General features: G+C 39.7%; 1 protein-coding gene across 1 annotated transcript in view; it reads right to left on the reverse strand.

Moving 5' to 3' along the window:
• Nucleotides 1–13801, reverse strand: part of LOC143751397 (kin of IRRE-like protein 3) — an 85040-nt gene that overhangs the window by 42126 nt on the left and 29113 nt on the right. Inside the window, exons 5-6 of the mRNA XM_077243977.1 lie at nucleotides 10443–10593; nucleotides 1332–1437 (exon numbers count right to left, since the gene is read on the reverse strand). Of these exons, the coding sequence (XP_077100092.1) occupies nucleotides 1332–1437; nucleotides 10443–10593 (257 nt within the window). The remainder of the gene's footprint in view (nucleotides 1–1331; nucleotides 1438–10442; nucleotides 10594–13801) is intronic.

A 13801-nucleotide genomic window follows, 5' to 3' on the forward strand; every position in this document is an offset into this window, starting at 1 on the left:
CTTTCTTCGTAATTAGTTGGGCTTCTGTGTTCCTGCAGTGTGAATTCAAATGCTGTGTTTCTCCGAGAAGCCAGTCTCCGCGTGGAAGTTTCCCTGTGCTTGATTGATGATTTCATGACATTACATTTGGCCGAGGGTTCGGTCTGTGGCACAGCGCACATTTGAAGCTGCAGGAGTGGGTCAAGGGACAGGAGATACTCAGAGTCCTCGGAGCTTTTGAGAGATCTTTGTCCAGCTGGCTGAGGGCAGAGGCACAAGTGTCTGGTGTGTGTGTGTGTGTGTGTGTGTGTGTGTGTGTGTGTGTGTGTCGCTCTGTGCTCCTTTAGACCTCTCCGGGATGAATAATGCATGACACTCTTATGGGGCAGAGACCATCTCTAGCTACACACTGATTAAAAAGATGTTAGGTGTGACGCCGTCTCTCTCTATATGATGAAGATGTTCCGGTGAAATCAACAAAATGCAAACAAATGTGTTCCTGACCAACAGATTACTACTAATACAGCGGCAGATTTTAGGATGAAATTATCAGAATCGCATGAAATGTTAATTTGCCTTGAATTATAGTTTTGGCTTTGAAATGAACAAATACTCTCCAACAGATCACTATATTTATTATTATTATCAATGTGCTGCTAAACATTTTTGTGGAAACCTTGATACATTTTTCAGGGTTCTTAGATGAATAAAAGGTTTTATTTAAAATAGAGAGCATTTATTTAAAATAGAAATATTTTGTTACATTATGCATGTCTTTACTGTCGCTTTTGATCATCTGAAGCATCATTGCTGAATAAAAATATTAATTTCTTTTAAAAACAGATCCCAAACTTTTGAACAGTAGTGCATATCTACCATGTTAAAGATCATCTCAATCATCAATTAATTAATATTTCTGAGCTAAGCCTTCAAAACACTGTGATGTCACAACTTTATAACTTGCACTGTGGCCACTGCCTACTCTACTTTTTTGCTACAAAGTAATGTAAAAATATACAGAAAAAATTATAATTTCAAATGACTAGATTCACATATGATTTTTGTGTGGTTTTGGAACATTCCACGCAAGCTCTCAATTCTACACAGTGTGCCTCAAATGCTATTTTCATATGATCACGTGTTGAAACTAAAACATTAATTTATCATGAGCTTCACACGGATATGGGATGAACATGTTCACATGAGAAATTCATGAGTTTTTTCCGCTAAGACGTATTGTGCACAATAACAAAAGCATCAGGAGAGTAAAAGAAGGAGACACTGGGACCTAAAAGCAGTATTTCAGTCGGGTGTGTGTGTGTGTGTGTGTGTGTGTGAGTGCCGGCTCTCACCTGTAATGAGTGACAGGGGGATTCGCTTTAGCAGCACAATGGAACTTGACCAGATTGCCTTCCAGAACCGGCTGCGGATCCACAGAGAGGTTCACCAGCGGGAAATCTGGAGGAGCACAGAGAGCCGGTCAGCTTCATCTTCACACAGAACGTCTCAAGACACTCATTAATAAACACTCGTCAGAAAGATTAATTGCGGATTAAAGAACTAACTAAAAATACTCTAAAAAGTGGGAACGGCTTGATTATTCTTTTTTCCCAGTAATGAGAGCTACTTTGCATTAAGATTAATTGGCGCCTTAACTCGCCTTCTAACTGCTGAATTAGAATTTAAACAACTTTTAAAATGAGCTTGATTAAAGAGAGTTTTTGGCGAAATGAACAATTAGATTGATTAGTCAAATTAAACAAACAGTGGCCAAATTCACATTAAGCAAAAGCGATATTCAACCCCAGACTTTTTATCGAGCCGTTTCAGAAGACAATTACATTTTATTTATTTGAGTTTAATGCAGCGCTAGAATTCTCATTAAAAAAAATTGCAGTTTCAATTAAAAAAGTTTGAAATGTGTATGAAATTTATAGTTTGGATCAAGGCAATCTTACAATGTTTGCTTTCGTTCCCTTCTTTCCAATTACACACACCCAAACCCAAACAGTCAGACAGGACTGACACCAAATGTGAGACAGGAAATGACACCAGATGTGAGACAGGAAGTGACACCAGATGTGAGACAGGAAGTGACAACAGATGTGAGACAGGACTGACACCAGATGTGAGACAGGAAGTGACACCAGATGTGAGACAGGACTGACACCAGATGTGAGACAGGACTGACACCAGATGTGAGACAGGACTGACACAAGATGTGAGACAGGACTGATACCAGATGTGAGACAGGAAGTGACACCAGATGTGAGACAGGACTGACACCAGATGTGAGTCAGGACTGACACCAGATGATGTGAGACAGGACTGACACCAGACTAACACCAGATGTGAGACAGGACTGACACCAGATGTGAGACAGGACTGACACCAGATGTGAGACAGGACTGACACCAGATGTGAGACAGGAAGTGACACCAGATGTGAGACAGGACTGACACCAGATGTGAGACAGGACTGACACCAGATGTGAGACAGGACTGACACAAGATGTGAGACAGGACTGATACCAGATGTGAGACAGGAAGTGACACCAGATGTGAGACAGGACTGACACCAGATGTGAGTCAGGACTGACACCAGATGTGAGACAGGACTGACACCAGACTAACACCAGATGTGAGACAGGACTGACACCAGATGTGAGACAGGACTGACACCAGATGTGAGACAGGACTGACACCAGATGTGAGACAGGACTGACACCAGATGTGAGACAGGAAGTGACACCAGATGTGAGACAGGACTGACACAAGATGTGAGACAGGACTGATACCAGATGTGAGACAGGACTGACACAAGATGTGAGACAGGACTGACACCAGATGTGAGACAGGACTGACACCAGACTAACACCAGATGTGAGACAGGACTGACACCAGATGTGAGACAGGAAGTGACACCAGATTTGAGACAGGAAGTGACACCAGATGTGAGACAGGACTGACACCAGATGTGAGACAGGAAGTGACACCAGATGTCAGACAGGAAGTGACACCAGATGTGAGACAGGACTGACACCTGATGTGAGACAGGACTGACACCAGATGTGAGACAGGAAGTGACACCAGATGTCAGACAGGAAGTGACACCAGATGTGAGACGGGACTAACACCAGATGATGTGAGACAGGAAGTGACAGCGGACAGACAGGCGCTGACACGTTCAGAGCTGAAGAAGTGTGTTGAAAGCATGATTGTGGCGTGTGTTTGTTTGGACACAGGGCATGTTGGACATTAACTAGGCCAGCGGTAGAAACATCAGCGACATACCGACAAATCACAGCAATTCCAGACAGCATTGGTTCCTCCTGCTGTTTCCCCCCCAAAATCCTGAAACTTTAATATGAGAAAAGCTTGTACAATCTGGCCCAGTCCTGTCAGAGCGCAGTGGACGGATCTGTCACCTCCCACGGGTCTGAATGTGATTAGAGGCCTCTGGAAAGCCCAGACACAGCGCTGGGTCTGATTTCTCATTAGCAGTCTGCACCCGTCACTCGCCCAGCGTATTTGTACCAAGGACAGATGTTTCATTCATAATGCCTTATGGCACAGGACTAGTCATTTAAAATTAACCTGAAGGCTTTCTGAAAAGCGGCAAAACCAAATAGCGGCGTAATCGAACATATTAGAGAAACAATAACAGCGATAAAGTGTAAGCGGGGTTGGCAAGCGTACTTGCAGAACTTCTTCCATCTTCAACTTATTACGACTCCGGTAACAGAGTTCAGTCTACATGCATAGAGTACCTCATAAAAATGCAGAGTATTACTACTTTTCAGGGCTGAATTATCCATTAAACCAGCTGAAATGTTCTTATAAATATATGTCTGTCAAGACAACTCTTGGAGAGATTGGCATAGTAATAGATACAGCAATGTTCATGTATTTGGTCTTCTGCTACAGAGCAAGTACAGAGACTTGCTACTGCCAATACATTCACAGACATGTTGCTGTGAGTAAGACATACTGCTGCTGCACATACTGCATAACACACACAAAATAACCCCCGTTGCAGATCTACACAGGTGGAGCTGGGGAAGGAGGAGGGTTTCGCTGAAGACTGCTAATGGCAAACACTGCCAAGTATTTGAATGTTGTGCAGCAAGCTCGTTGGCTGCTGATGCCACAGCACTATGTAGATAACAATGTGATCACTACTAAATTGATGTAACCCCCTGGGGTCGGCTCAAAATACTCTGTTGATTTTGATCTTACATATAAGAGTTATACATCATTCGATCCTGTTAAGTGTCTATTTTTTGTGTACTCACAATTAAAACAAAGTGTTGTGCTTTTTGTCAAATAAAGAAAAATAAACTTGATGCGAGTTTTGCCTCCTCTCTGTTAGTGAAGTAACTCAGCGAATACTTGTCACACAGGCACAAGAGATTTTTCTTTATGAAGCTTGAATTCTCTTATTTAAAATGAAGTAATTTATATAAAAAACGAATATTCTCAGTTTATGTAATCTGTATGAAAAGAGAGAGATGTCAGTCGTTTTCTTTCCAGCTCATTAGAGCTCATTAAGTGTTAATGTGCCACGCCCACGGAGGGCGCGCACTATTCAAACGCAAATGATCTAAGGCAAGCCATGCAAACATGCTAACGCCCACATCAGCTGGATTATAAAACACATCAAGTTTAATAAGAATCATGAAGTTGACCTCGTCTTGCTGCGCTGTGAGGAATAATACTATCTAATAATCCTGGAAAATGAATCAGAAGTGCTGGTAGTTTCATTTCGAGGAGCAATAATGGATCCAGCTGATGTAGTAAGTCATTTATTCTTAAGTGCTTTGTTCTAATCGCGATATTGAATAGTGTCTGTAAACTGCAAAAATACTGTTTAAATATGAATTGCGTGTCTGGTTGTGAATGATGAAGGAACGACACAGGTGTGCGCGCTGTTGTTCACTACAGTTATACAGCGCGTGTCTGTGCCGTTCATTCACTCTCGCATCTACATTAGTAAACATGTTATTTTTACATGAACACATCCAAACTATATTGCTATAGCCTACTGAGATGAGTACAAATAGACTGAAATATGTTGAACTAAAATGTCTTTGTATAAGCAACAAACTGCAAATTAACATTTATATGCTAATATATCATAAACACGATATGTTACAGACTAAATATGAATGTTTAGACAAGATTTGGTTGATTAGTTTTGGATAGATTATAAATATTTTACTGTAAAAAAAGACTACTGCCACATCAAATAAGCTTTTGTTCGCAATTTCTGCTCATATGTTAAATATATACAGTAGTATGAGATGTTTTGTCAAAAATAAAGTAGGTATATTGAATTATCAACTAAGATGTTATTATAGTGTTTGTTCCAATATTCAAACTAATGAATCCTTACCTTAGAAATGCATATGATAAAATGTATACTTTTTACAAAGAAAGCTAACACTTGAAATATTGTTAAAATTGTAATTGTTGTAGTCATTGTAACCTATTTGTAATTGGAATTGTAAAATATATATATATATATACTTTTGTCCTTGCATTCTCTGGTACCCAGTGACACATCTGTGTGAAAAGCTCATTATGCCGCTCATTATGCAGCTCATTATGCAGCTCATTATGCAGCTCATTATGCAGCTCATTATGCAGGTCTTTGTCTTCTCAGGTGTGAACACGCCCCCACGCATATTGCCTTTCCAAACAAAAAGTGTCTTCAAAAATTTAAATCAATGTATTGTTTTGTGTAAATGGTTAGGCAGAATGATTTTCAGTTCATTTTGGTGCAAAAACTCTAGGTGACAACAAACTTTCAGAAACTTTAATTTTTAGTTTTTTCAATAACCATGCATAAACAATATTGTATTCTTAATTGTGAAATTATTAGCAGTTTAGTAAAAAAAAATTTTACACAAAATTTTCTCAGTACACCTGCTGCATTTCTATTTATAAATGGATTTGACTGATAAACAGGTTTTGCATGTGTTGGTGCTCTTATTCAAGTCTTTTTAAAATAGTTGAATGAATGTACTATGAATGTTATGTGCTTTAATAAATTTAACCATAAAAATATTTAATTACACTGAAAGCACTACAACTTAGAATATTAGGAATGTTGGCATAAACATGTAATTTACATTTAGTGAAATAATTGTCAATGAAAAATGACAGTATAGTGATTAAAATACAATACTTAATACAAATATTTAATACAAATAAATAAACGTTTGTTCTGATCTTATTCATCAGGTCTTGCACTGCAACATTGCAGTCTGGAATTTTAAATCTTCTTGCTGACACTCACTTTAACTTCCATTTACAGCGCATTGAAAACATACATTAAGAAGAAACTAGCGAGCCGCGATGTTTGAAACAGAACTATGCCAGCTCCAGGCTCAGTGGAAGTAGTCCATCACGCCGCATGGGCAGCGAAGAAAACTACCAGTCCTCAGATGGTACAGAATCAACATTGATTTGTGATCATTCATTTTAAATGAAGTTTGCACTGGATTGTGGTAACATTGGGAATTAGGGAGGTTTCAAGTTTTCCGAAAAAACGAAAAAGTATTGCATGTAAATATGCATGCAAAAACGCGAAAAAATAAATGCAATCCTCTAAACATAGAGGCATGCATCTATTTAGGATGGAGGACTCAAGGGGGTGCGAGTGAGTGTTTCCTTGAGCTTGATGAAGCACCTCTTGTCAGTTTCCTTTGTGTGGAGTGAGTGTGTTCGCCGACAGGAGCTCGCGAGAGGCCTCCAGACGCGTCTCCATGTGCGCATGTGGTCATTAATTATTCCTAACAAACAGCATTGTTTCAATCCCGCTCTTATTTACAAGGCAATTACTTTGAGAAGCGGAGAGACATTCTCCTGGGTGCTAATTCTTAAACGAACCGCTACGCAGAAGCCCACAAGCTAACGGCGCCGGAGATCTTCACGCCACGTTCAAGCAAAGGGTCAGATGAGACGGCGTTATCGGTGGCACTCGCTGTGAAGAATATTAGCCGCCTTTACAATAAAGCCAAATCTCCTTTGAGTCGTAAGAGGGAGAAAATCCAAAAGGGGCCGAAGTGAAGTGTGCATGTAGATTGATGTGGGCTACGAGATTTGAGAACCGTTTATGAAATATGAAACGTGTTGTTTAATGGGGAAGTTTTAATTACTGTATGTGGTTCAGAGGCACTGATGAACTTTAAAGTGAGAAAATGAGAATGAAAGGAGGAGTGTTGGAGATGTGAATGTCAACACGTCGCAGATTAATTTGTGTATCTAGCCAATGAAGATTGGTTGAGTCCAGAGATCCTTATCGAAATTGTGCTGTGCGAAGAGGAACCGCCAAGAAACTTTCCATTACTCGCCATCATCAAGCCTTTTTTTTTAACGTCCGCTTCCATGGAAATAATCAATGCCATCTAGAATGGAAGTCTAGGAGGGTGTCAGACTAATTAAAAAGTAGCACCCATATCAATGAAGAGCGATACGATCCCTTAACTCTGGCACATTGGAAGCCAATCCGCTCAGGGCCGAACTGATTTAACAAATGCACATATATATCCCTGCAGAACAGACCGACTAAAACCACTCTGAATTTCCTAAAAGGACCCGGTTGGTTAATTCTGGATTAATGCTGGTACAGCTGGTGTCATAAAGAGTTCGGTCTGTCGTTCAGTGCACCTAAAACCTGACAGCATTTCTGTTAACTGAAAAAACTTTTAACTTTCAGTGAATGATTAGAAATCCTGCAAAATTACAATTATGTACATTGTCTGAACTACATTACTATACCATTAATGTGCTTTAAATTACATGTATTCATTTATAGAATATAACAAAATCTAAAGATGTGATTCATTTTAATTAATAATCATACATATTTGATCAAGGATGCAATACATATATTTTCCAAAATGTATCCAAAGCAACTTACATTGCATTTCAAGGTACACATTTATATTCTTATCAGTTCTTGCTGTCCCTGGGAATCAAACCCATGTCCTTGGCGTTGCAAGCATATATATATACAGTATATTATTTGATTAAATATTTTATATTATTATTACATATTAAAAATCAGCTGGCCCCTGGGATCCAATATGGACAGCATTCTATGGGGGACCAGCTGTAAATCTTCATGACATCAGCATAGAAGAACAAAAGTGTTTTGTGGACCCATGATCCAGATGATTGTTGGTCAGAAGGAGAGCACTAGTGGTCACAGTGCAACTGTTGTGTTTCACAGGAGGCTCAGGACAGATGAAGCTGGTTCTGCTGGTTCCCTGATAAATAGGCCAGTGCTTTCACAGCCAAGAGCTTATAAATGATTACGAGCAAATGTTTCCTGTCTAATATGAAGAGAAGGGCCAGAGTATCTCAGTAATAAGTGAAAAGCAACATGCTTATTTAGGTCACCAGTGACTCATGTACCGACTGTAGCGCTGTTTATTAGCAGTACACTTTAGGCGGAACACAAAACTTCAGATGAAACGAAATCTAAACATTCTCCCATTACTCGGATGAACTCTTGGAACTGTGTCACGTTGGCATATTTGATCAGACCCGCAGGTTTTATAACTTTTGTTTTGGGCAATTACCTACAGAGAAGGATAAATCGAAAAAACAGCATGTGACATATAATGAAAGTGTTTTCAGTAAATAATCTCCGGAAATAGTGGAAACCATTTTGCAAGCTCTTCAAACGGCCAGGTCTGCCAAAAAACACATTTCCATTATGGCACCTCACTTAACAGCTGCCTTTTCTGAATATTGAAGACACGAAGCAACAGGAAAACGCCGACGCCAGTTCGAGGTCCCTGAGGGCTGCCGTGGCACAACGGTTCTAGCACCTCTCTGCTCTCGGTCATCATTTATTTACCCAGCACATGTTCTTTCAGTGTGTGGCCTACAGCGGGTCTCTGCTTCACTGAACTGCTTCCTCGTGTTAGACCTGGCACATCTCAAACGACAGGCGCAGGTTAGACACGCTGTAATTATTACAAGCGAGCCACCCTGAATCCTAAGCTGAATGAATCTTGACAGTAGCAGTTTTTAGCCAATTTCATTTTTCATTTTTTGACTTATACATAAACTATACAGTAACCACACAGTTGATGGACCCCATTGACTTCCATATTATTTATTTCCTGCTATGGAAGTCAATGGGTCCATCAACATGATTACTGACATTCTTCAAAATATCTTCCTTTGTGTTCAGCAGAAGAAAGAAATGAATAAAGGTTTGAAACAACTTGAGGGTGAGTAAATGATGACAGCATTTTTATTTTTAAGTCAACTATTCCTTTAAGGCTGAATTTATTTTAAATTTTAATAATATTTAACAATAATACAGTTTTTACTATATTGTTATTGAAAAATCAGCCTCTGTGAGCATAAAAGACTCCTTTCAAAAACATTAAAAATATTTAAATGTTCCCAATCTTTTGACAGGTAGTGTAGGAAAGTAGATATAATCTCAAACCTGGCTGATTAATTAAACAAAGCATTACATTGGCTCTCACAGTGGCGACATCATGGAAACTGACCAATCAGGGGCGTCTACGCAATTCAGGGTGGAAAGAGGCTTACAGTAAAACTCTTCTATTGTTTTGCATGACAAAATGATTTGGGTCGAGTCCGGAGGAGCAAAAAACAACAACAAAAAAATACACAGACAAACGTTTTCTGTTTTCCGCTTCCAATTCAGAGTTTGAGCTCCATTGTGCTGAGGCGCATTCCTTCTGGGCAACAACGGCAAAAACCCAGACTTTACGGATGTGAAGAAAGGAGCTGTCAGAACTTGGGGATCTTTCAATATGTTATATTTTCTGCTTTATTAGTCAGAGTTAATATCTTTCAACACTTGAGAGAGCTGAAAGAACGCCTTTGTTCCCTATGAATACATTGTCAGAAATATTTCATCAAATGCTAATCTTTGCGCTGAATTAGTTAAGGCCTTTCATTTTAGCGCTTTCAGATACACTTTTGGCAGCAGAGCTTATGGCTGCTATAAATAAAAAATAAGCAAAATGCCCGTATACACAAGCAGGATCTGGTCTTGCTCAATTCTTCGATGTTTAAAAAGATAATAATTAGCATTTATGTCTACAATAACCGGCTTAAAGCTTTGCAACATCGCTCTATGCTGCCTGCAGAGAAACTGACACTTTCACAATTTCTTCTCCAAAATAAAAAACAAGAAGAAACAAAAATTGTGTCAAGTCTTGTGTGTCTGTGGTGCGAAGTACGGCATGTGCTCAGACATCAGATCGCATGCATACACAACGGCTGTTTGGATAAAGAAAATAGGACAGCACATAGCGGATTTTCACATGTGAATAATTCATCCACACAGACAGGAAAACACAAGAAGACTCAGAACAGAATGCAGGTCGCGGGATCGGAAGGGGAGCGTGAGCTCGAGCCGGTCTGCCGCTGATCATGTTTGAACAGAAGAAAAGATTCACTCACGCTGGACGTCGATGGTGACCGTGGCCTCCTTGCCGTTGGGCGCCGCTTTGTTGGAGGCACGGCAGGAGATCCGCTGGCCGCTCTCGATGTTGGAGGCGGAGACGTGGAGCGTGCTCACCGTGCTTTCTCTTCTGCCATCTCGCAACAGCGTCTGCATGAAAACACAAACACCGTGAGCACTAAAGTATCGTGGGCAGCACTTCACACATGGTCAACGATACTTCATACTTGCACAGTTGTAAAGAAAAAAGTATTAGCCAAACAACTCAAGATGGTCTGTCTTTATGCTTCCTCTTGAGTGTAGGTCAAACACAGACTTCCAAACTTGCAATCAGCTCCTCTCTGTTGGACGTCTCTGAACAAACATCTACCCAACAGCCCTTGAGTCTCGAGCACCAAATCAGCACGTGCTTAAAGGGATAGTTCACCCAAAAATGTAAATTCTGTCAGTAATTACTCTCCCTCATGTTGTTCAACCCCGTAAGACCTTCGTTCATCTTTGGAACACGAATTTGATTAAATCTGAGAGCTGGATCACTCCTCCATAGGCTTCTAAGGGATTGAAACTTGTTCCCCGAAAAGTTATTAAAGACATCGTTAAAATAGTCCAAGTGACTACAGTGGCTCAATCTTAAGTTTATCAAGTGACGAGAATACTTTTTGTGCGCAAAAATAAGGACTTTATTTCAACTATTGATTTCCTTCTCTGTGGGCGTCGAGTGAGTTCACTAGTGTAACAGCGCAGCGCTTCTGTGTTGTACGTCACACGCAGGCTCACTATTGGCCGACGGTGGTCATGTGTTTGTGATGCGTGTGACGTACAACACAGAAGCGCTTGATAAACGTAAGATTGAGCCACTGTAGTCACTTGGACTATTTTAACGATGTCTTTAATAACTTTTCGGGGAACAAGTGTCAATCCCTTAGAAGCCTATGGAGGAGTGATCCAGCTCTCAGATTTAATCACAAATATCTTAATTTGTGTTCCGAAGATGAACGAAGGTCTTACGGGGTTGAACAACATGAGGGAGAGTAATTACTGACAGAATTCACATTTTTGGGTGAACTATCTCTTTAAGGCCTGAACGTGCAGATAAAGCATTCTGGAAATGTTCGCTTTGCTATCAGACTAGCTTTGTGCTGAAATCTGTATCAAGAGTATTACACAGGAATCTTTTATTGGCGTAGAGGTTCCACACTTCATATGTCAGTCACAAATCAGCTTATTCACGGCGATATTACCTGCACTTTTGCGCTCTGGTATTCAAGCTATTACAGAGGAACCGTGTTTATTGAGGAAAGATTATTAAAAAATTGGTACAGATATTTGAAGGATATTGACTTCATCTAAAACACCCGTCTGCCTCGCAGCTACAAGAGATTCTCTCTGAGAATTAATCAAATAACCCAATAAAGAGTGGAGCTCGATTCCTGGAGAAATATGAAAAATTCAAATCTCTTGTGCGTTTATCATCTGACATTTTTCTAAAAGGTAATTGTGTTATGATGAGACGAGGCTCTTCAGTCATTAGACTTTCAGTGTGTTCGGTTATAAATTAAAGTTTTAGACCAAAATCAAGTTAAACCCATAAATCCAACATTCTGACATTTGAATATTTCACTGAATCTTGAGAGATGAGACAAAGCATTCTCAGACGTTCACCAGCCATCGGTTGAAAACAGCAACATTTCCACTGACACTCGTCAGAGATGACCACTACAGTGATCTTTACACAAATGTGAAGTGGTTTCAATTGTTCTGAAAAATAACTTCGCAGAGATCTTTAATGCCAGATATAATTAGACTTTATTTTCGAACGCCGTTCCGTTCCATAGAAGGGCGTTCTGACGCTCCGGCCTTCTAGCGCTGCCCAGTATTTTTGGGTTCAGAGTTATACACATTCATCTTCTTCCATAGAAGGTAACACACCCTATAGATAGTTTTGGGTAAATATCTTATACCATGTGACTTCTCAGAATAGAATTGACATTCAGGGTCTTTTTACAGATGGTCTTGCAGCCTTCAAAGTCACCTAGACAGAGTCCTATTACAGGAAATAACTCATACAAGAAATAATTGTGTATTCTCTTATATAGCTAAATTTCTTAGTTTCTAAATAATAAAATCTTCAACAAATGCAACATTTCAACTACGGTTCATTCTATCAGTGTTATAAAATGACATTATCACTCACTACCCTCCTCCCAGAAACACCTGTCCTCAGACCATCAATCATTTCAAACTATAACATATTATATAAAGTGTATAACTTATGAAAAATAGAAACATGGCTATATATCCATAAAAGATGTATAAGATATCTCCACTTATTTGATGTTTCTATTAGCAGCAACCAAAATAACAAAACAGCCACTGCACAAGCACTGTATGAGTGTGTGATTACATGCATTATGGTTATTTTGTCAATGCTTTGATTTTCTGTCTGATGTGGTGACAATTCAATAGATGAAGCCGAAAATCAGTGTGAAATCGTCCTGTAATCTCAATTCATCCTTAATCGTGTTGACACAGTTGCATCAGAAGAAGCAGCACCTGTGAACATGTTTAACAGATTAATCCAAAATAATTCCTCAGATTATTTCTCTGTTCCGTTATGCCGTCTGTTTTGTCCCAGCACTCAAGGATCAGTGTTTACAAGACTCCTGTTTTCATTAAAAAAAAAGCGATTTGTCTCTCATCTAATATCCAGTTTACACTGGAATGACTTTCGAGACGTGAAAAGCTTTGTTTATATCCGTCTCATGGAGGTACTTGATAATTTCAGAGGCATTTAAAAGAGTCTCCCTAGTGTAGAACAGATTTGAAAGCAGTACTTCTGTGGGAAAAAGGAGGTAACCTGTCTAGCTTGCTTGTGTCTAAATTAGGCCTGGTTAATTAATGAAGGGACTCTCTCCGGTCGGAGCTGAGGGGTTCGGCTTACTCAAAATGAGCAGATTACGCTCTCCAATCATAGTATGAGCGGCCCTTTAAACACATTTCCTTCTCTCTCAATTTCCTCCCTAAAGCCGTTCAACTCAGCAAATTGCTGAGGAACACATTCATAATGGAGTGCTGGAATGTCTTTCCATTATGACATATTTAAAGCACTGCATTACAGCTCCACTTTGCCCCAAGGATTAAATTAAAAATTAGTCCTCACTTGTCATTAATTTGACAGAGCTGAGCGTTTCGAGGACACGCAGTCAGGCGAAGTGCAGGATTTCATAAGAGACTTTTTTTTTTACATGTGATATTGAAAATATCAGGACACACAGGCTGTCTCAAAAACCTATAGCGCGTGTTCACCTATACATCATGTGTGGGTGTTGTAGAAGTGCTTGAGTATTCAAAATGAATG

This window comes from Siphateles boraxobius, unplaced genomic scaffold (assembly GCF_051911475.1).
Source record: "Siphateles boraxobius isolate OS27281-9 unplaced genomic scaffold, OSU_SipBor_1 255, whole genome shotgun sequence".
Taxonomy (NCBI): domain Eukaryota; kingdom Metazoa; phylum Chordata; class Actinopteri; order Cypriniformes; family Leuciscidae; genus Siphateles; species Siphateles boraxobius.